Source organism: Dama dama, chromosome 30 (genome assembly GCF_033118175.1).
Source record: "Dama dama isolate Ldn47 chromosome 30, ASM3311817v1, whole genome shotgun sequence".
NCBI lineage: Eukaryota > Metazoa > Chordata > Mammalia > Artiodactyla > Cervidae > Dama > Dama dama.
Genome location: NC_083710.1, coordinates 34,249,102 through 34,272,900, shown reverse-complemented (window position 1 = coordinate 34,272,900; position 23,799 = coordinate 34,249,102). Strand labels below are relative to the sequence as shown.

Genomic DNA, 23,799 nt, shown 5'->3' with positions numbered 1-23,799 from the left:
GAAAGCTCCCAGCACACAGCTCACCTTGGGAATTTGGCTCTGGCAAGGTCTCTCTGGCCACCAAATGCATCACTGTTGTTTTGCCAAAAGGAAGCTTTAATGCTGTGTGAAAAGAAGACCGTTTGTTACATGTACATCAACCTGTTGGAATCACTCACCAGAATTGAGACCACTTTAAAAATTGACTGCTTTCTGTATGACTTCCTCAACAGATAGCACTTCTTACTGGATACAGCACTTCTTACATAATTAAATTAGGTTAATATTATCAGAAGCAATTTTTAGAATTCAGAAATTATTCAGCTATGACTATTAGTTTGACATATATAAACATATTGTGTAAGAAAGGGGAAAGAGAAAATACATAATTGCTTAACCTAATTTTATTTAGTCACCTAATAAAATTCCTGCATCAAAGAGGTCACCACAATGTAGAAATAGAATAAATGACATATTAATGATTTTAAACATAATAATAATACATAATTTTATTATTTTTAACCTATATTCTTCAGTTAGAAAACAATTTTCTTTAAAAGGTTACTTTAAATAAACGAATCACTGTTTGGCATTATTAGTAATCACTGTTTTCTAATCAAGCCTTTAAAAGGCTTTTCTCATTTATAAGTAACAATTTTTATTATGAAATATTTCAGACATAGAGTAATATAATGCACCCATGTACCTATGAACCAGTCACACAAAGTAAATCCCTTTGTCATTCTGTGTATAAAATGAGAACCAGACAGTGGAGCTACGGCCTGGAGCTGTTTCTGCAGCTGCAATGTTCTAGTTCTGAATTTCAATCTACTCCCCTCACTTGGAAAATTGAAGGCAGGCTCAGATCAGTACTCAACAAGCTCGGTCCTCCTGCCACCCCCTCTTTAAATCTTCTCTATAGGATGATGGTTAAGAAGAGCCCTAATAATCTTCAATATTCCTAGTATTTCATATAATCAAGGTGACTTTCCACCTTATTTAACGCTGCTGCTGCTGCCAAGTCACTTAACGCTAGCCAGCCACTATTTGGTCTATTCTCTTAACTTCCGAAGTTGAAGTGAAGCATAATGGCCCCAAATACACAGTAGGCTGAAACAAGAGGAGTGCCCTTACTGGATAATCTCCTGGGCCTGCTTTAAAACTGAAATGCAAACAAAATTTTATATTACCAATCATTTCACTAAATGTATTGGGAAAGCCTGACTGAATTTGCAACGTCTACACACCACGCTGTGTGCAGACGACTCTCACACCGCTTCCTGACCGCAGGCAGCCGGCCCTGCATTAAGAGCGCATCCCTGCCACTCACAGACTGTGAGATGGCTTCTGAGTGCTATCTGCCTCCTCCTGATGCCTCAGTTTCCCCCACCCAAACTGGGAGATGAATTTGAGCACCTGCCCCTTACCACTGTATTGATTAAAAGAAACAATCCAGGGACGTGCCTACCTCAGGGCTTGGCCCAAAGAAGCACCCCATAAATTTTATTGCGATCACCATTATCATCTTTCTGAGCAGCAAGAAAAATGGGTCTCAGAGAACAGGTATGCAAACTGAGATGCAAATATGGAGAAACATTGTGGTCAGGCCTAGGAAGCTGCTGAGGGGCTTACGGATTCAGGCTACCCATGTGATTAATGGGGACGGTTACTGCTCTTCTCCATCTGAATTTTAACTCGAAAGAGCAGACACTGACACTAACGGTATCAGAGCAGAAAAAGGAAGAGGGAAACGAGACCTGAGACGCCCTCTCTCCTTCATGTGGGGCTCTGCCTTTTGCTGGGGCAGTGCACAGCAGCCGGGTCACAGGCCCCACACTTCACACAGGAGCCAACGAGGGCGGGACACCCCGAGCAGACGGGGACGGACTGGGCGTGCAGAAATCTGCACTTAAAGGAAGATTCCAACACCCATGGGGTGGTAGGGTTACAGTACAGAGCAACCCTCAAACTGTGGAGAGCACGCCCAGGCCTGCTCCATGCTGGCCATTCAGTTGTATGACCCTGTGCACTGTCTCCTCATTACTCACATTCAAGAATACAGGAGGCAAAGAAACACAATAACTAAAACCCCCCAAGGGGTGAATGTCATTACCCAGATTTACTGATCAACTTAGACAAGCCAGGTTATACTCTTAATGTTATTTGTCTAAATCACAAGACTGGAGAGATGGTTTGGTTTTGAACAGACTGATAGCAACACAGTAAATAATGTAAGTCAATCTATTAATCATTCAAAAACAAATTCCAAAAAACAATCAATGATTTGATTTTAACACAAATTCTATGATCTCTAACATGAAGTTGGAGCTTTAGGGCCAAAACAGAGAGGTAATTAAATTAAGTAGGTGAGAAAATGCTCACACAGGTCAATACTTAAAGGGAAGTGGAGTCTCAAGACGCCACTCGTGGAGTCAATAGGTTAATTCAGGCCACATCTCCCAGTGACATTCCAAGAGTTACCTGAGGCACAGATAATCAAAGAAAGACTAAAATACGGTCCCATTTTCAATGAATGTGAAATACAGCCATGGACAACACTTGTAATTACATACTGAAACATTCTATTTATCTGTCATAATAATCATTTGCATTCATCTACTCCAGCCCTTGTCACACAGTATTTTAACAGTGAATTTTATCTGCTTCTACTATCTAATACCAGAGTACCCTGAAGGAAGACAGTCTATCTTTTTCAATCCTGTATCTTTAACTGTTTAGCACCGTTGTCACATAATAAATAAATAGATGCTGAATGAATGAGTGAATGAAGGAAAATATCCTACCTTTAAGGAAGATCAGATTAAACACTTCAGTTGTTAGGTTTAGAGGAAAAAACTCATGACTATATGTATACAAAGATACATTAAGGTAGATCACTTCCTCTGCCTACAAATTTCTATTGATAATTATCATAATATATTTGAAATACTTGTACTTAAAGAAAAACAAATTCTGCTCATGGTAGAAACTGCACCCCCATGAGGGGGCACTATTGAGCCACGTCTCTATTCACACATAAAGAGCAGTAATAACTAACGAAGTGTGTAACAGGTGCCAAGCACTGTTCTGAGGGAGGCACTACGGTTATTCTAACTTACTGACGAGGAAACCACGACACTAGGACAGCAAGCAGGGAAGTGACTGGCTCAAGGTTAAGGAGCCAGTGAGCAGTGGAGCTAAGCTCCAACATGGACAACCTGGCTCTAAGGTCTGCTCTTCCAGTCACTATACTTCACTGTTTCTCTAACATGACTCACTTACCTGTATTTCTGCATGATTAGCAATTCCACCAATTACAGTCAAAATGAAAACATCCCTTTAATATTATATCTGAAAATCCACCATCATAAACTTCGCCGAGTTTGTGTGTCTGGTTTTAACTTAAAAATATGACATCTAAACTATATTATCCAGAAGTAAAATTAAACTACATTTATAAAATAATAAGTGTGGACTCCCATCTTTAATGGCTTAAGAGTTTATTTTACAAGATGGTAAACACTTAAGCATAGAGCTGAAATTAGAATGCAAAATGCAAAAATGTAGACATACCAAATCTAGGCAAAATTCATAGAGTTTGAAATTGTATGTTTTTAGCAAAACCAAACATAAGCATCTAAACAAACAAATGAGTGATGCTGCTGCAAGACAGGCACTAAGTCTCATTACAAAGGTGACCATTACCTCCTAATGTGACATTTCCGTGCAGAAATCGTCCTTGATAAATAAGGCGTAGAATATTTGGACTGCTGACCTGCTCTTCTTCCCAGTCTGAAAAGAACCAGGGAATTGTTAGGTGCATTTCAACGTAAAATTAAGGTGTTACCGCATTGTTCTAAAATTCCGATCTCAATCAGATGAAGAGTATCAGAGAGGTCACCTGGAGCTTCCTGCTAACTGAAGTGATCACAAGTCTCGCAAGCACTGCTCTCGCTGCTTCTCACTGCACAGAGGAACTGCTTAAGATTAGTCTTTGCTTCTGAGAGAACACAAAATGTGCCAGAACACGGTCCTGAAGTTTAAAAACTGAAACAAATGAGCTGGGGAAAGTCTAATCCTAGTTAAAAAGATGTCAGTTGAAAATTAACTTTTATTGAAATAACAGAAAACACTGCAATGTTCCTGTATCTGTACCTGTTAAAACATGTGTTTGAGGCTGGAAACAGTAGGTTTAACAAAGATTTTTAAAAGCATTAGGATATTGGTAAAGAGCATAACAAAAAAAAATTATACCTCAGTAACTAGAAAATAAAAATTTTAAAAAGCAGAACAGTGTCTACTTTTTGATAATGTGGATAACTTTATTGCTTTTTTTAAAGCCAATTGATAAACATGACAGAAGATACAATTTTAGTTCACTTTACCCAAAATTCTCAGAATGAACTTGAAAAACAATAGATATTAGAAGGTACTATACAAGTGTGAAATCTAGGATAATGTACAAAGACAATCAAAAGACAACTGGTGTGTAGAATGGATAACAGAATACTTCAGTTTAGCGTATAACTTACCTTATTATGGTAAAACATGGAATACGATTCTGTCAAAATAGTGGTTTGAAGACACTCTATCATGACAAAGTATGGGGTTAGTAATTTTCACTACCTTGTATATACAGAATTTAAAGTTGTGATTTTGATAGAGATTTGAGAATTCCATCATCACCTTTCTTAAGAATTCTAGCATCATGTGTGTGTTTCCTACAGAAGTTCCTGCTTTCATGAGACAACTGTCAACACAAAGACTAGTTTAAAACACTCTCTCAAGAGCAAGTGACAGAAGATAAAGGAGGTGAGTTCGGGGCTCTCCCTGTTGCCTTGTTTTGACTGTTCAAAATGAAGAACATGAGCTTGATACGACCAGTGCCTGTCGGTGACTCAGCATGAATGGAAAGGAGAAATGAACCTAAGCCCCACCCCAGCCCCACCCCCAGCCTCTCCTCCCATCCTGTCCTCCTCCTTCAGTGCCTTCTGACTCCCATGATCCCAGGTCCCTCTCCTCCAGAAGGAAGATCAAATAATTTGTTAACACTCTGGTATGGATTACTTTGAATTCATCACACCCAAGATTATTGTAAATAGAATATTTCCTTTTTTTCCTTTAGCATTGTTCATTTGTCAATAAATTTGGAAGACTCAGCAGTGGCCACAGGACTGGAAAAGGTCAATTTTCACTCCAATCCCAAAAAAGGACAATACCAAAGAATGTTCAAACTACTGCACAACTGCACTCATTTCACATGCTAGCAAGGTAATGCTCAAAATCCTTCAAGTTAGATTTCAACAATATGTGAACTGATAACTCCCAGACGTACAAGCTGGATTTAGAAATGGCAGAAGAACAGGAGATCAAACTGCCAACATCCACTGGATCATAGAAAAAGAGATTACAGAAAAATATCTATTTCTGCTTCACTGATTATGCTAAAGCCTTTAACTCTGTCAATCACAACAAACTATGGAAAATTCTTAAAGAGACTGAAGTACCAGACCACCTTACCTGCCTCCTGAGAAACCTGTATGCAGGTCAAGAAGCAACAGTTAGAACCTGGACATGGAACAACAGACTGGTTCCAAATTGGGAAAGGCATTTACGTCAAGGCTATATACTGCCACCCTGCTTATTTAACTTATATGCAGAGTACATCATGTAAAATGCCAGGCTGGATGAAGCACAAGCTGGAATCAAGAATGCCAGGAGAAATATAACTAAGATCATGGCATCCACTCCCATAACTTCATGGCAAATAGATGGGGAAACAATAGAAACAATGACAGACTTTATTTTCTTGGGCTCCAAAATCACTGCAGATGGTGACTGTAGCCATGAAATAAAGACACTTGCTCCTCGGAAGAAAAGCTATGATGATCCCAGACAGCATATTAAAAAGCAGAGGCATCACTTCGCTGACAAAGGTCCATATAGTTAAAGCTATGGTTTTTCCAGTAGTCATATACGAATGTGAGAGTTGGACCATGACAAAGCTGAGTGTCAAAGAATTGATGCTTTTGAACTTTGGATTTGGAGAAGACTCTTGAAAGTTCCTTGGGCTGAAAGGAGATCCAACCCATCCATCCTAAAGGAAATCAGTCTTGACTATTCATTGGAAGGACTGATGCTGAAGCTGAAGCTTCAATACTTTGGCACCTGATGCAAAAAGCCAATTCACTGGAAAAGACCCTGATGCTGACCAAGACTGCGGGCAGGAGAAGGAGGAGGCAACAGAGGATGAGATGGTTGGATGGCATCAATGAATCAATGGACATGAGTTTGAGCCAATGCTGGGAGATAGTGAAGGACAGGGAAGCCCGGCACACTGCAGTCCATGGTCTCAGAGGTGGACACAACTCAGCCACTAAACAGACAGCATCACTCTCAGACATTTACAAACGCTTTTCACAGTCTCACTTTCCTATCCTGCCTGGCTATGAAGACGATCCAGTATTCTAAGTTTAGTTACTTCAGCTCTTCTGAAATTCCTTCTTATCTATGACCTTTAGCTCCAGTCTCTTTCTGATTCAGGAGCTAGTGTTGACTTGCTCCTTGGTTATCAGTGAGAAGAAAGACCCAGTCATTTCAAATTATTTGTCTAAAGCAGTATTTCTTAAACTCAGGTCTATGAATCCCTAAGACAGGTTCTTTGGGTCTCAAAGTCCTCGTCAAGAATTTTTAGATTGTGTTTTCATTTTAATGATAACCTGGATGAGATTATCTAGATAATTCAAATTATTACCTTACAACCAAGAACAGCCTTGGGACTTTAGTGCTCATGTATGCATTTAAGCTTGTGATTGTACTGGTGCCAAGCAGTACTTCTTTAATTGTCAAGAGGTTAACAAGAACAGAACAAAGGTCGACTTAATCCATAAATGACATGTTCCTGTCAGTGAAGGCTGAATGACAGTTTGGTACACTGTGTGAATGAAGGGTCTGTGGTAAATCCACACATACCTGGGTTCTCATACAGCCAGCGGGAGAGGAGGCACGCCGTACTCCACAGTACCATATTCATGGGGCAGGCAACGAGTGGGTTTTAGCAAAAATATGCCACATGGCACATTAAAGTTGTTAATTTGAACATTACTGGTTTTAGAGCTATATTTGCATTTTCTTTGTAGATCGGTTTTAGTTTCATGGTTGTATAGAAGTTAATAAGGATTAAAGAGTTTCTTCTAAAAGAGTTTCATATATTATTATTTTAGGTTGAGCAGTACTCATCTCATTGATTCATTTTGTATACACTGTGTTCTTTGTTAACACAAGTCTTGTGCTTTAAAAGTACAAACTGTTTTGGCTAGTTCCTCTGTCCATGGGATTCTCCAGGCCAGAATACTGGAGTGGGTAGCCTTTCCCTTCTCCAGGGGATCTTCCCAACCTAGGGATCGAATCCAGGTCTCCCGCATTGCAGGTGGATTCTTTACCGTCTGAGCCACCAGGGAAGTCCAGTAAAATTAGTGAAATCAGCACAGTCGTATCACTAGGTACATGCAATTGAGAGGATCAAAATGACTTGGGTTAGCTTCACAGGAAGAACATAAGCTGAAGACTCATTTAAGGATGGCATGAGTCTTATTACATGGAAAAGAACCAGAGAAAGGATTTCTCTCTCTCTCTCTCACACACACATATACACACACATAAACGCACACACTCCAAAATTCTGTCCTGGATATTGGCTTGAAAATGCAAAGCATAAATGGATTTTATACCTCCTTGACCTTGTAGTAGTTCAAAAAACACAGGAAGTGACATGAATGAGCTATTCACTTTCTGTCAAATGCCACGCTAAGCAGGTTGTGTATAGAATAGATCAAAAATAAAAAACGTGTTATAATTTGTTAAAGATAGTTTTTCTTTGTTTTTACTTTGTACTTTGGTGTAAAGAGAGTTACTGATATGAAAGTGTGTGTGTGTGTGTGTGTGTGTGTGTGTGTGTATTGGCTACCTTGTGTTTTCCTTTAAAAAATAATTTTCTTTTCCATTAAAACAGCTATAAGGCCACCCAGCAACCTGATGCCCAGGCTCCTTTACCATTCTGCACTGAGGGAGCTGAAAGGCCAAACCCAGCAGGGATACAGCAGCCCCTTCAACTTTAAGCCTTGTACCCTCAATCATTCGCTTGTTTTGTTATATTTTACTGACAACTTTTTCAAAATGTCTCTGAAACAAGACAGGGCATAAAGAATCAACATTACTCATTCTCAAGAGAAAAACACCACTCACCCATTGGCCAGTTGTCATACACATGCTTTGCGATGTCAGAAGCAGAATCATTAGGAGAAAATAGGAACTCTTTCGTTTTCCCGCTTACCAAGATGAGGCGCAAGTTTATCTGAAAGAAGACAATGATTCTTTTAAAGTCTTAAAATTTTTAAAGTAAAATAACGACTCATAGCCTTTTCATTTCAATCACATTCTCAACTATTACTAATGCCATTTTCTGTTTTTTATTTACTTAAATTCTGAAAAGATTCTTTTTAAAGGTCTGGAATTTGAGACATGATTTTATTTTCATTATTTAATACGTGTGTGTGTGAGGATATATTTACCATATAAATGAACAAAGGGAAAGCAAAATTCATTACGCTTTTAAATTTACTCCAGCAATGTTCAGAAATGGACTTTTACAGGTTATCGCTATAACTATAAAATACACATTTTCCACTAAACAGCTAATACAAGTTGTTACCCTGCAGATCACATCACTAAATAGGAAAAAAAATTCAGTTGCTAATATGCTTCTTAGAAAACAGGAAGAGAAAAAACAAACTACATACAACTTTTTATCCTATAAAAATCATTCAAACCTAAACAAATTAACCAGAAACTGTAATTTTGAAGAACTTTATTAGAGTTAATTGGAAGATCCAGTAACAGTAGTTACTTTAATCCCAATTACATGATCATTCACTTTCGTGGAGCTCTGTGTAACAAAGAACACAGATTCACCCTCAGTGGAAAACCTAAGAAGGACAATAGAATTAACATTCTTGAGAGCCACTCGATTTACACTTCCAAGTCAATATATATTTGCTTATACCATTCTTAATATAGTTTCCAAAATGTTCACTTTAAAATTTTTATCTTTGTCCAGAATTAACAATTTTTTTCAACCACAATATTCATTCATCTCCCTTATAAGTTACAGATATATACGTGAGGTTTTCTATACCTGTAAGGCCTCTGTTATACGAGAGGAAATAACACGTTATTTAAAAAGAAGGGTACAGCCAGAGCCCAGTTTCTCTACACACAGAGCACAGAGACTGCCAATGCTCCAGGTTACCCAAGTTCTCCTCCTCAGTTACTAACATCTTTTTATTATTATTAAAAAAAAAAAAAAAAAAAACCCAGTAAATCTGTAAGATGACAAAGTCTACAATGAATAAACTGGAATCCACTGCAGCACCACCAAGATACCAGGTCACTCATTTACTATCTGCCACCACCATGGCCACTGTTATTCCCAGTACCTCAAAATCACCACTTTGAAAATGTATTGATAATTATAAAATATCTCCTCTAGGAAAATGCTATATACACCCAACTCTGCATTCAACGGGATGTAACTGGATTTCACAGCAGATGGAGTAGAATTGGGTTCCATGTTAGAATCTGTATTCTAACTGCTATGTACCCTATTATCTCAATTTTTAAAGTATTTCAAAAGATAAAAGAAAAAGAAGTCTACGTCTCAGGTGAAAAGCCTTTTCGATATGACCTGTGAGAATTTTTGCTGCCTTTCCTAACTAAAATGAAATTATACCAAAGAACTTACTACAGGAAGAGGTCTGATGAAACAACACTGTTGGCAAAAAGTAATTTGATCCAGGAACTGTAAGTTCCATCAGAATAAAATTCAAGAAGAGTTTACAATAATGATTCAGCTGTAAGAAAGCACCACCTTCTTTCTTTCCCACAACAAGTAACGAGTGACTGCTAAAGCACGGAGCCTAATGTCTACACAAGACAGTGTGAATTTTAGTTCTCACACACACATAACTATTCAACACTGTCTCTGTAGGTGTGAATATGGGTAAATATCTATTTGCTCTGAACTTACAAGGAATCTTTTAATAGCTTCAAACTACTGTGGAAGGGCACTTCAGCCATTAATGCCCAAGAAATTATGCCCTTCAAAATGGGTCAGCCACATTTGCTTGAATCAGAAAGAAATATAATTAAATCCAGGCTTCCGAAGAGTTATGTAAATGATAGGAACCTACTATTTCCTGGGATCAACTTTGAAGTTAAAAATTAATTTCTACTGAGCTTTTATTCAAGTTATAATATTTTAAAATAATGAAGAAAATAGGAGAAGAGGACTTAACCATTATTTTCCGCAAAGGTTACACTGACACATACTTTAGATTTTCCCTAATATCCATCAGCAAGAAAATGGAAAAATAAATGATAGTGCATCCTTATCATGGAAGCTTCCTACAATCATTAAATGACATGAGATACAGACCTATATGATTTGATGTGGAAAGACATCCACAATGTATTAAACAAGAAATAATACACACACCTCACCTCATAAATACATAACGCTAACTGCATTCATGCTGCAAAGTTCTTGGCTTTTCCTATTTTAAACCTGATACAATCACTGTCACTAATAAACTCTTTCACATTTCAAAATCAACGGTCTAACGAATTTATGTTTATCAAGATGATCAGAATGTTGAAAACTTTTGGCCTGTAGATGTGTCTGACACAGTTAATTTTTGTTTTAAATGTTTACAGGTGGATATGAACTTTTCAGTTTGACACATATCCTCTCAATTTACTCATGCTGGTCTGCTTTATACACTTATACCTGGATGGCCACAGAAATTAAGTTTATAATTCATGGTACAGTTTGAAAGTGGCTTTGAGCTACAAATTGAGAAAAAAAAGTAGAGTAAATCTTGAAGCAATCATCCAAACATCTAGCTACATAGGTTGGTCAGTAGTTAATTGTTCTTATAGTATAGTTAGGATTTCCTCAGTGGGTAAAGAGGGCAATGCAGGAGACAAAGGAGATGTAGGTTTCATCACTGGGTCAGGAAGATCCTCTGGAGAAGAAAATGGCAACCCACTCCAGTGTTCTTGCCTGAAAACTCCCATGGACAGAGGAGCCTGGTGGGCTACAGTCCACAGGGTCGCAAACAGTCGAATACCAATGACCAACTAAGCAAGCACAGTATAGGTAGAATCTATCATGCTTATTCAGATTAAATGTTAATTACAGCTCCTCTCAGTAAAACGTATAGCAATTTCTACAAATGTGAGCTAGTCTCTTTAGAAAGATTAAGTATTAATTATTTGAATACTTTTTAATGAAAGACCTTTTTTCTTCTTTGAAGCCAAGGTAAGTCAATCTATAAAATACCTGAAAAGTATCTCTGCTTGTGAGGTACTGGGATTCTCAACACATCAACAGTGGGTTACAAACAACACTCTTATTTATAGCTTAAAATGTGATATACTCATATACATACTCATCTAAAAACAAAACTGTTCATCAGGACTCTGGATGACTTGGTAGGAGATGGAGTTCTTATCACGGAATAACATACCCAGGGGATGGCACTTAGACCATCCAAATGAATGATATACATTTTATAATTACTTTGGAGGCAAAACAAATCAAAACAAGACTATCAGTGAAGCAGAACTACCAGGATCATTTCCTGTAAAGACAATGGAAACAAAAGAAGCTCTTTCATGCATGTAATTTCAAGTTTGTTTGTTCTTTTTAAGATTTTCGGTCAAACTGATTGCGATTCCTATTTGTTGGATTATAACAATTTGGAGAAAACTTATCTACAGCTTAATTCACTCAACCATTTGTTCTGAGTAGGTCAGGATGGAAAAAAATTAAGAGGAAAGAAAGAGGGGGAATGGAAGACGGGATTAACTGGAACAGCCTTTGGAAATAAAACAGATTATGGAGATGGACCATGCCCTCTGAAAGAAATATGACTGTTTTTCACAGAGATCAACACACTGATCAAAAGGGCAACTCCTGACTTCTCCAAGAGTCTCTGAGGAGCAGAGTGAGTCCTGGGGCACAGAGGGGAGGCCTCTGCCTGTGCCTTTGTGGGGCTCATTCCTGCCTGTTTTTGCTAAAAGACAGGTAAGCGGCCAGTGGGAAAGAGGTTAGACTTTCTTTGCAAATCATTTTTAAAAAGTTCTCAATTTATCTCAAGGGGATTATATTGAGTTAAAAAAAAAAGTCAATTCAAAAGATGACACCGTATATATGATTCCATTTATACAACATTTTTGAAATTACTAAATTAGAGATGGAGAAGAGTGGTGGCCGGGTTCTAGGAAGAGGGGAAGGGAGACAGTGGCTGTGTCTATAAAGGGACGTGTAGGGATCCTCGGGGTGGAACCAAAACATGTGCTGCTGGGTGAGCAGCCTGTGAATCTGCACAGAACTACATACGCACAGACACTAATGAAAGCATGCAAAATTGGAGAGCTCCGAATAAAGCCTGTGGATTTTATCAGCGTCCACTCCCTGAGGCTACTGAACTAGTTATAAGATGCTAGCTATCATTAGGGAAAACTAGGTGAAGGGTGTATGGGATTTCCCTGTACTATTTCTTACTATCCCATGTAAATACATAATTATCTCAAAAAGATTATTTTAAAAAATTAAGAGCTTGACTTGCTAAATATGTATATGGTATTATATATTTGTCTTTATTTATCTTTCTTATTTTCACCTGAAGGTGAACAGTGCTTTTTAAAAAATAATCCTGTATCAAAATAGCCACTTGATCTAGAGGAGAAATATAAACCATCAGTGACTTAAGGTATGAGGCTGAAAATAGATAAGCGTATTTTTTTCCCTAGAACTATGGACTTAAATGGCATGTTTTGAATTTCTGTTAACTGCATGTTAAAGAAAAATGGAACGAAGGAGGAACATGTTCACGTTTCTACACAGGACTGATTAAAAACAAATTATTCAAATAACTGCAGTGCTTAGAGATGATGATTACATATTCATAAGCTTTCTTTTAGTTTTTCACTTATTCAGACATTTTCTGAAACAGATCTGCACTTGGTGCCTGATTACAAAATATTTAACGTGAAACTTCTGGAGATTTCATACCCTGGAAGCTAGGAGACATACAAACAACTGATTGTGGAGGAGGGGGTGGCTACAAAGTGCTCAACGAGTATCTGCCAAATGAATATAAAAGAGAAAAGAGAGGAGAACCTTTTGTGAGTTGGAAATTCCAGGGTAGGGCGTGTATGAACAGTGGCCAGAAGTAAAACTGCTACTACCCATGCTCCCTGAGAACTTTAGTACTCAGCCTAGCGGACTCTGACGCTACCACCCACATCTAGAGTCCTGGGAATGACAGGAGAGATGTCAGCAAGAGGGAAGCTGAGAGCTGAACCCAGACCACCACCGCCACCAGCAATACCTGCTGTGGGCCACCATGCTCAGGAGACCAGTGGCCCGGGCAAACTCCTCAGCAAGGTCTCCATGATTATCCTGTCACCCCGACCACTCTGGCCCCACCATGCCCCAATCACAGGGACCCTCTTTCAGTGCCTCAAGCTGCCAAGTTTTTTGCCTCAAGGCCTGCATCCAGGCTGTTCCTTCTGGCCGAAATGCTCGGTGCCCCACTCCAATCCACACACACTCTGGGCTCACATGTTTGAGAGGGGATGGCATAAAAAAATTTTCCTGTGCCTAGTCACCCTGGATGAAGTGATAAACTACATTTTCAAACAAAGAGCAGAAGGAGAATTTTAAAATATAACTGAAGAAGCCAAGAAAGCATTCCTACTTTTTTATTGGAATGAAGAAGTTTTGTGAGGCATTCTTTGTGAAGAAGTTATTGTAAGGCATTATGAAAACATATTTTAACTTCTAAGAAAATACACCTGGATTCTTGTCTCTGAATTTACTTGTATTATGTACTCATAAACTAAGGTACACTGAGATTTACTAAATGGATTAAAACTATGGGATCTTTACCTTCTTTTTAACACTTAAAATGATGAAAATGATGTAGATTCTAATGTACATGAACTATTAAATCTGTAGCGGTAAAAACTCAATGGGATTCCTTATTTTTTAATTGTAGAAACACCTACTCAGAAATATAGGTAAAGGAGAGGTCAAAGAGTCCTCTAAAATTCCCAAGTAAAATTATCAGGGAACACAAGCCCTGCAACAGACCACAGTGATAAAAGAAAAACAGTTGCCCTGACGAGGGAAAAAAAGAGCAAGGCATTTAAAAAATCATCCTATTCTTTACAATATGTTTCTCAGTCAACTGATTATTCAAAAGTGATAGCCAGCTCTCCTGTCCAAGAAGAACTCATTCTGGGCAGCCATGAAGACGGCGATTGTCTCGGCAGCCTGAATCCGCAAGCTTATTCAGCTCGCAGACGGCTCGCGTCGACCTGTGACTAGGGATCCCGTCACTCAGTGGTGCCCCAGAGAGCCATGACCTCATGTGCTCCTGACATTGAGGTTCTCATTTATAACTGGACGTCTCTGGAACACTCGTGAATTCTTACTTGGATATAATTGCTTTATTACTTATTATTTATTAAATTTTAAAGTCACAATAAATGATTTTACTTCAGTGTGGCAAATTACTTTGCAGCGAAACTCCACAAAACGAGCAGAAAATGAAAAAGGCAAACATGATTAATGCGTCTACATCAGTATATAATGTTCAGTACAACTGCCAGTAGAAGAGAGCACAAAAGTCTGCATCTATGCAGGATATGCCACCTGAGCTACGAATGTCTATCATTTATTAACATAATCACGGAGTGCCCCTCATTAGGGGTGAATGCATCAAGGCTATTCATTTAGAAAAACACAAGACCTGTGTGTTACTGAAGTTGTTACTGAATATAAATCCAGCAGCATCAAAACATTTAGCATTACAATACAGAAAGCAAATGCAATAGCAGCAGATGGCTTCAAGGAGATTGTAAACTCCTCAAGGGCAGAAATCACACAGCCTTGGATTGCAGGAGGCCCTGGTTCAATTCCTGAGTCAGAAGATCCTCTGGAGAAGGGACAGGCTACCCACTCCAGTGTTCATGGGCCTCCCTTGTGGCTCAGCTGGTAAAGAATCTGCCTATAATGCAGGAGACCTGGGTTGGAAAGATCCCCTGGAGAAGGGAAAGGCTACCCACTCCAGTATTCTGGCCTGGAGAATTCTAAGGACTGTATAGTCCATGAGGTTGCAAAGAGCTGGATACAACTGAGCGACTTTCACTTTTCTTTCTTTGGATTCCTTCTGTCTTTACTTCCTCCCACCATCAGCCAGTTTTTTTTTTTTTTTTTTTACAGATTAGGTATCTGTGGCAGCATTACGTATTAAACATCCTAATGAAGGCATGCTACAAGTACTGAACCAACTAATCATGCTCCCTAAAGTGCGTCAATAAAATCATCAGGGGGCCATTAGCGAGGAAGAGAAAGAGACCATGATCAGGACGCTGTCTCTAAGAAGCCACAGCAACACTGAAGAGGTAAGCTGACAGTCCGAGTGCTTACTAACAATCCTTATTCCAAAGTTTCAAAGCCCTCTGAATGTCTGCAGTCGCCCTACACACTTTGCAGTCTTTAAACTGCTATTATTTTGGGGATTTAAATCTGAATAAGTTAGCCCGAGCATGTACAATTAGAAAATATGTGGAAAACAAAAACTTCTAAGCAGTCTTGCTATGCTGCAGCACAGCTATTATACAACACACCTGTATATGTGAATTACTTCTCAAATGAGAATTTAGCAAAGAATTCAAAACTCTGTAAGACTCAAACTACTCATCAAACTACCATTCTGGTCATTTTTGTCGTGCTTGATGTTACTGGTGGTGGTAACAACAAAAAGATTTACTGACTACTTAGTGTGTGTGAGAAACTGTGCTAACTACTGTTGTATAAAGCAGATAGTATCTTTATTTTCCAGGTGAGCAAACTGAGGCTTAACTGAGGTTAAACATCTTGCCCAAGGGAGATTTCTCCAATTGACTACACAGCGGGAGTTTGGTATCAGCCCGACCGCTCACCAGCTGTGACATCCCGGACACCGTGGTAGCACATCACTGCTCTGGGAGCTAGGTTTGTTAGTTGTAACACCACTACCACCAACATGTTTCAAACTGCAGGGTTCACAAAATTTATATAAAGTCTCTGGATACTCACACCACCCTCATTTTCTCACCCACCCAAGGTCACGTGCCTGGTGGCTAGACGAGGGCTTACATACAGAGAATACCCTAACTACTCAGAATCTACTTTAAAGCTCAAATGAGACCGTATGTGAAAGTATTGTTAACTCTAAAACTTTCTGTAAAAACAAAAAATAGCATATTATTATCCAAGTTCCCTGATTAGGGAGGAAGTGATTGTATTCAATGATCTCGAGAGTTCCATTCAGATGTAAAACTGCAAGTTACAGGAGTTAAGTTTTCCTTTGCCATTAGAAGCTAATTTTAAAAAACAGATTCCCACCATAGGACTATAAACATTTTTTACACAGTATGATCATGCTCAACAGAATCTTTCTTTTTCTCAAAATAATGTTAAGAATCTCTCCATGATATTAACCATGCATTCAGCCAAAAAAATAATTAGTACCTACTACACACAAACTGGGTATGTAAAGAAGCAAAAGGACAAAAGATCACCTGTGAGGAGGTGCCATGAAACAACCAAGACTCTGGAACAGGCAGCTTCAGGGGGACTTCACTGAAGGCCTCGCTGAGGACCTAAAACAGGACCCAGGGATGCCAAGAGTGGGCAGCAGGACACTCCAGGCAGTAAGCTGGGCGCTGGACACTCCAGCGCTTAAGAAGACTTCAAGGAACAAAAGGAAGAACCTGAAAAGTGCAGGGGCAGACTAGCGACTGAGGAAGGGTGGCACAAATGCAGCTGAAGAGCTCGCAGGGGCTGGATCCTCTCACACAACCTGGGAGGCGTCTGAGTGTTCACAGTGAACTGTGAAGCCACTTAAAAGTTTTAAACAGCGAGGCTCATGATTCAAATTCCACTGAAGATCACCTTGACTGCTGTAGGGATAAAGCGGCTGATGAGATGAGAGCCCAGACTGACCCCTGAAGAAAGCTAACACTTCCAAAGCAAATCAGAGAGAGCTGGCAAAAGAAACTGAGAGGGGGTAGCTGAGGAGACAACACAAAAAAGCGATGCATGTGGGGTCCCGGAAACCGAGAGAAGAAAGTGTGTAAAGGAAGACCAGATGCTCTCTGCTGAGAGGCCAAGTACCGTGAAGACAGAAAAGCATTTCCTGGATTTATATCCTAGAGATCACTAATGACCTAGAATAGTTCCGGGGCATGCAGCCCATTCTGTGCACAACCTTTGTAAATATTTAATGACTACTTAATTTCCCACTAAGTGAAAATACAGCCATTTTTTCCTCTAAAAATGAGTTTCCTACATAGGAATTGGATGTTTTTAAACTTAATTAAAGAACATGATTTACCTTATTTGAACTAACATTGCTTATAATACAAACCAGGATGGAGAACTCGCTCTCGACACAGGAAAAGGAGCTGCACAAAGGACACAGGGACACAAAGCTCCTCTGTCTGAAAGGCTGGCTCCTGCGCTGGTGCTGTTTTCCCTCACCACCAAGACTGATGAATTTCTAGCCTCTACAATCAGGGCCTGAAAGGGCTACTCAAATCTCCAGCACCACGTATGCCCAGGCCCTTGACAACTCCAGGTCAGTGGGACAGAGGTTACAGTACTTGGGGAGGAAGTCCCTTCTCAAATAAAGCACTGCTCAGGAAAAGCCTTTTGCCTTTCCATCTTTTCACCACCTGGAGCATAATGTGATGTCTGGAGTTACCTTTAGACCACCGGACAGAAATCCACAGGCTAAGGAGAGAAGAGCAGAGAGACAGGAGGAGCCTGGTCCCTTGAGATCAGCCTCAGGCCACTGTACTAACCCTAAACGGTCACCATCCAGATTTCTTGCTGCAGGAAGCATGTAAACCCCTCACTTTTTTACTGCCACTAAGTACAGTTCCGCAATGATGTAACAGTTAAACACAATGCTAACAGGTTCATACGACGTTCATTTCTTTCCTTCCTCATAGAGTGTAAGAAGCAACCTTTAATACAAAAGGACATCAGAACTATAGCAAACTTCACTGCAACTAGGAGTGGCCATGTATCTAGCTCTGACCAATGAGGTACACGGAAGACTGTCCCAGGCGGCCCAGTGGTAAAGAATCCACCTGCCAATGCAGCCAATTCGGGTTTGAGCCCTAGGTTGGGAAGATTCCCTGGAGATGGAAATAGCAACCCACTCCAGTACTCTTGCCTGGGAAACCCCATGGACAGAGGAGCCTGGCGGGCTACAGTCCACGGAGTTGCAAAGAGTCAGACATGGCTGAGTGACTAATTCCTTCTTGCTTTAGAAAAATTATGAATTAAAACACCCAAAACCTGGGAAATGTTTTGCCTAATTCTTTATACAAAACTGACCCTGCTTTTTTAAAATTGACCCTTACAAAATTCTATTTGTTTCAATATGGAAATAGTATAAAAATTAAATTAGTCTATCCTTCCATTAATTAATATTGAGTAAATAAATATTTTAAAAATATTACTATTAGTTCCCAAACTACATGAACTGACCCAACCCTGGGCAAAACAAAACAGCAACTGAAATGTCAATCCGGTGTAACTCAGCACTACAGCGGAAACCCTGTGTCATCCATCAGGCACACAGAGCCAACAAACATCAACACAGACTTACAGGGCCGAACGCAGCATCCCAGAGAGGCTCTATCCTACACCGAGAGGTCAGGGAGTTCACCTGGTGGAAAGTGGATGACGGGAAGGACCTCTTAAATACACCTGCTTCAAACTCCTGAGATCCTCTCATTTGGACGCTACAGAGCCATAAATGCACACACTTTGAGAAATCATCATGAACTGCCAATCTGCCATGGATCAAAGGAATCAAGGCTATTAATGTTAAAATTACTTTACCATATTAGAAATTTCCTGAATAAATTTGGGAGGCCCAGAAACCAAGGAATACATTTAACCCACTGCAAAGCCAAAAAACATCTTCATTTTATTCTCAGTTTTCTGAATACTATTTAATCCCCAAATACGTACTAACTTCTCAACTCAGAACCAAAAAACAAAAATTCAGATGACATTACTGGCATTTTGTGGAAGTTCTCAGGAAGCTGTGCTTCCTGAATTGCACAGAGATCTAAGTTACTAGATGAGTTCCATACCAGGGCAAACAACTGGCTTTATCATTCACAGGCTGATTAAAAGATTCCAACCCACAGAGAGAAGCACTCAGTGGAAGACGTCTGGAAAACTATCTTAAGGCAATAGGGGAAACCCATGTAGTTCTTTCTTAACTTTATTTTCTGAGACCAACTTGTGAACAGCTGCATGATCCATACATGTCTAGGGGAGATAAGCTTAGCGTCTTTCAATATACATCAAGTAACCAGTCTCTGCAGGGCGCCATTATAAATATCGTTTATCAACAACGATGCCTTTAGGATCTATTAGGTAGATGCTCAGGGACATTTCCCCCCAAACTTTCAGGATGCTGCTGCTGCTGTTGCTAAGTCACTTCAGTCGTGTCCAACTCTGTGCAACCCCACAGACTGCAGCCCACCAGGCTCCCCAGTCCCTGGGATTCTCCAGGCAAGAATACTGGAGTGGGTTGCCATTTCCTGTTCCAATGCATGAAAGTGAAAAGTGAAAGTGAAGTCACTCAGTCGTGTCCGACTCTTAGTGACCCCATGGACTGCAGCCTACCAGGCTCCTCCGTCCATGGGAGGAATTGCTAGGAATTCTGCCAATTTTTAGGATTTTTTTTTTTTTTTTAAGCCAGCAGACTCTCTGAATTAGAGGAAATAATCTAGAGTTCCATGGTGGCCTAGTGGTTAGAATTCCAGACTTTCACTGTCATGGCTGTGGGTTCAATCCCAGGTTGGGGAACTGAGATCCCACAAGCCACATGGTGCAGCCAAAAAAAAAGAAAAAAAAGAAAGAAAGAAATCTATCATATAAAACACTTGGAATGAAAGCATTTTGTTAACTTTATGAAAAGCACTCCATAAATATATTGCAATTTCATCAGTATTATTTACGTCAATGTTACTGTTATTATGTTACTATGTATAGAGTTCCTTCTTCCCCTCAGTTAAAGCACTGAAGATATTGAAGAAACTAATTATGAAATATAATCACAGAATTCAGGGAATTTACTTTTAGATCCAACCAACAGTAAGGAGATTTTATCACAGAAGTTGCTTGTGGTGGCTATCCAGAGAGCTTCTCTCTTGCTACAGGCTGAGATAATCAGTTTTAAACTGTGTCTAAAATAAGAGCTTCCCTGGTGGCTCAGTGGTTAAAGCATCTGCCCGCAATGCGGGAGACCCGGGTTCGATCCCTGGGTCAGGAAGATCCCCTGGAGAAGGAAATGGCAACCCACTCCTGTATTCTTGCCTGGAGAATCCCATAGATGGAGGACCCTGGCAGGCTACAGTCCATGGGGTCGCAAAGAGTCGGACACGACTGAGCGACTTCACTTTCACATGCCATCGATGCTGACCTCTGGAAATCTTATAACCAAAATCAATTTGGTTATAAAATTTGCTGTTTGGAGGCCTTCATTATTATCTTCTTGGTCTTAGCTAAACTCTACACAGCAGAGACTGCTATAGAAACAGCAACCTATTGCTGTACAGACCGCTACACAGACAGGTAAATTAGGGGTTATCTATCCCATGCTGTGTTACATCCTGATCAAGATATGGAACACAAACTATCTTAGGGGCACGTAGCAATCCTCAAGGGCAAGAGAACATCATGGCAATGCTGCTATGTCACGTCCTCTTTATCCCCGGACAATTTGTTCTGAGGACTGTTCAATTCCTAGCTACAGTGCAAAATGCTAAACCACTTCAGTTTTTAAAATCAGACGCAGAAGGTGAATATATAAATTTAATTTGTCTGTTTTATTCTTTCTAGAATAAAAGAACAAGAGCATTTTCTAGTTTAGAGTCTGAATGTCAATGTGGGGAAAGGCTACTACTAAACAGCTCGGTATGCTATAATGTTAAGAATAAAAGTAAATTACAACAAATAAATTTCAGTTCCTCTGTTTTGGTCTATTTCCTGTTGGACAGATTTGTAGAGGCAGCAGAAACTTTGAATTTTTAAAAATCTGATTTAAGTTGTTCAGGCTTGCTCTTGCCATGTATGTTTCAGTCCCCTCCCCACCCTTGGGGGTGGGGTGTGTGTTGAGAAGGACAGTCTCAGTAATGGTCATAAAAGACTGGGTCTCTCAGGGGAGGAACAGGGAAAGGGCCACAAACAAAATTGTTTACATGTATTAGAAAGGATAGGGTTTCCAGAGGCTTTTGATATTTTAATGTCAACCTGTGATCCAACTCTTCAAGCAGAAAGTAATCACAGGAGAAAAAACATCTCCAGCCAACAGAAGATCATCAAGTTTGCTAAAAGGGATATTCAAGTGCAATTCCACAGGTACGGATAAACTTGCACATGGCGCCAATCCCTACTCAGATCTAGAACTAGGTCAGGGTTTTGAGACAAGAGCAGGTAGCTGGGTGAATGGCAACCAAATGCCTTCTCTGTAAGCCAGGGATGCCAGTGAAACTCGAATTCAGGGAAGTTTTTAAACTTCTGCTTTTATTCAGCCCAAGGATTATAGAAAAATAACTTCTAGCTTGAACTGTTTGCAAATGTTTATTTTTAGCTCTCCATTCACCCTTAACTGCATAGAGTGGGGGAAAAAAAAAAAAGGCGGCAGCAGCAAAACAAAGCTAAAAAATAAGAAAATAGCCATACTTTACCTCCAGTTCAGATACACTCACAAACTTTCTAATTCATGATGAACTCTAAATTTAGACAAAGGAAAAAAGATTCTATCCTATACATCCTCTTCAGTCAGGAAGAGAAGGTTAATAGTATCTGTGAACCACAGGAATTCAGAGACACTTAACATCAATTATTTAAATAACTACTAACCTATTACAGAGCAAAGGAAAAAGAGAACAAACTGTTTAGGTCACTGACCAGAGGTACAAGCACAATTTTCTTCCTTTTCTTTGCAATAAAAAAGGAAGATAGCAACCTAATAATTTCCCACATTAACGCCAATTAATCACCTGAAATATATTTCTCTGTCCAAGAACTATTTTTACATCTTTAGGCAATTTTTCTAGATTTCAAAGATAGATTGTTACTTATCGAAAACATTCTTACTTCATATAATCTGAATAAGTGCAATTATGCTCAAAATCTGTGGTCAATGTTTAAGTTTGTATATACCGACAGCAAAGTGAGAACATTTTCTACTTCTTTTTAGAGGTAAGAGAAAAGATGAGAACGCTAAGAATATTGTCTACAGCAGGATTAGAAAAGAAAGTTGCTACACTATGCCTTCTTCAGGTCTCAATGTTCATAAGACAAAAAAAAAAAAACACTTTAATATTAAACAGCCTTTGAAACATTAAATTTTTCAGTACCTTCAGTTCAAAACTACTAAAAAGTGGCATGAATACTTGTCTTTATATGCTTTGTATCTGTAAGGCTGATAATGTTAGGTAATTATTGCTAATTTTGAAGCTGTAATGATTATTGTGGTTGTTTTAAAAAGTCATTATCATGTATATTTCATTCATACATATCAAATGTCATATGTAATATGATCTGTTTCAAAATCATCCAGGAAGAGCAAGTAAACATAACTGACCATGAGTTAATTATTGTTGAAACTGGAATGTGGATACATGCGGGTTTATTATACTTATCTCTCCACTTCTGTCTGCAATTTTTCATAAAACTTAAAATAAGTATTTACAAAATCCCACCTAAGGGACTCTTAATGTTGTAAGCTAAAGAAGTTGAGTCAAACTGTAAAGCTGGTCATTTAACTCTGCGACAGAAAATGAGAAACTATCATAGCATAAGATGGAAGTCAAAGACTAAGTAAGGTGTTTTGTTGCATCTATATCAGAAGTCTTGGAATAACAGTTATAGAGTTTACAAGAAATGCAGCCACCAGGGAATAAAATATTCCACCAAATCCATGAACTAAGAAGGATGTTATAACAGAACTGTTACAAATCTGGAAAAGTTAACCTACCTATTCAGACAGTTAGAATACTTAATAAAGCAGCTATATACTTTGTCCAATCCATCCCAGATAATCAGTTTACTTACAATAATGAATTAATGAAACTAGTAGGGCATTGCAAATTATGTGAATTTCTTTCTTCTGAGCAGTTTTTCAAAATAAAACAAAATGTGCTCTTCTTTCCACCAGAAAGATAACTGTAGTGTTTGAAAGCGTTTAGTCATGTCCAACTCTTTGGGACCCCTTGGACTGTAGCCTGCCAGGCTCCTCTGTCCATGGAATTATCCAGGTCAAAAGACTGGAGTGGGTAGCTGTTCCTTTCTCCAGGGGATCTTCCCAACCCAGGGATCAAACCCAGGTCTTCCGTATTGCAGGCAGATTCTTTACCGTCTGAGCCACTAAGGAAGCCCAAGATTACTGGAGTGAGTAGCCTATCCCTTCTGCAGTGGATCTTCCGGATCCAGAAATTGAACCGGGGTCTCCTGCATTGCAGGTGGATTCTTTACCAGCTGAGCTATCAGGGAAGCCCTCTCACTAGAAAAGATACCATTTAAAAAAAAAGAGAGGGAGAGGAAAGTTAGAAGAGAATCTGATTAGCAATTTGGAGAGAACCAATCTAGAAAGATATCCAAGGACCACC

General features: G+C 39.3%; 1 protein-coding gene across 2 annotated transcripts in view; it reads right to left on the bottom strand.

Moving 5' to 3' along the window:
• The window catches only part of UBL3 (ubiquitin like 3), a 47,200-nt gene that overhangs the window by 3,193 nt on the left and 20,208 nt on the right, over nucleotides 1–23,799 (bottom strand). For both annotated transcript variants that reach the window (XM_061133569.1, XM_061133570.1), the window contains exons 2-4: nucleotides 8,224–8,332; nucleotides 3,685–3,771; nucleotides 25–102 (exon numbers count right to left, since the gene is read on the bottom strand). In XM_061133569.1, the coding sequence (XP_060989552.1) occupies nucleotides 25–102; nucleotides 3,685–3,771; nucleotides 8,224–8,332 (274 nt within the window). The remainder of the gene's footprint in view (nucleotides 1–24; nucleotides 103–3,684; nucleotides 3,772–8,223; nucleotides 8,333–23,799) is intronic.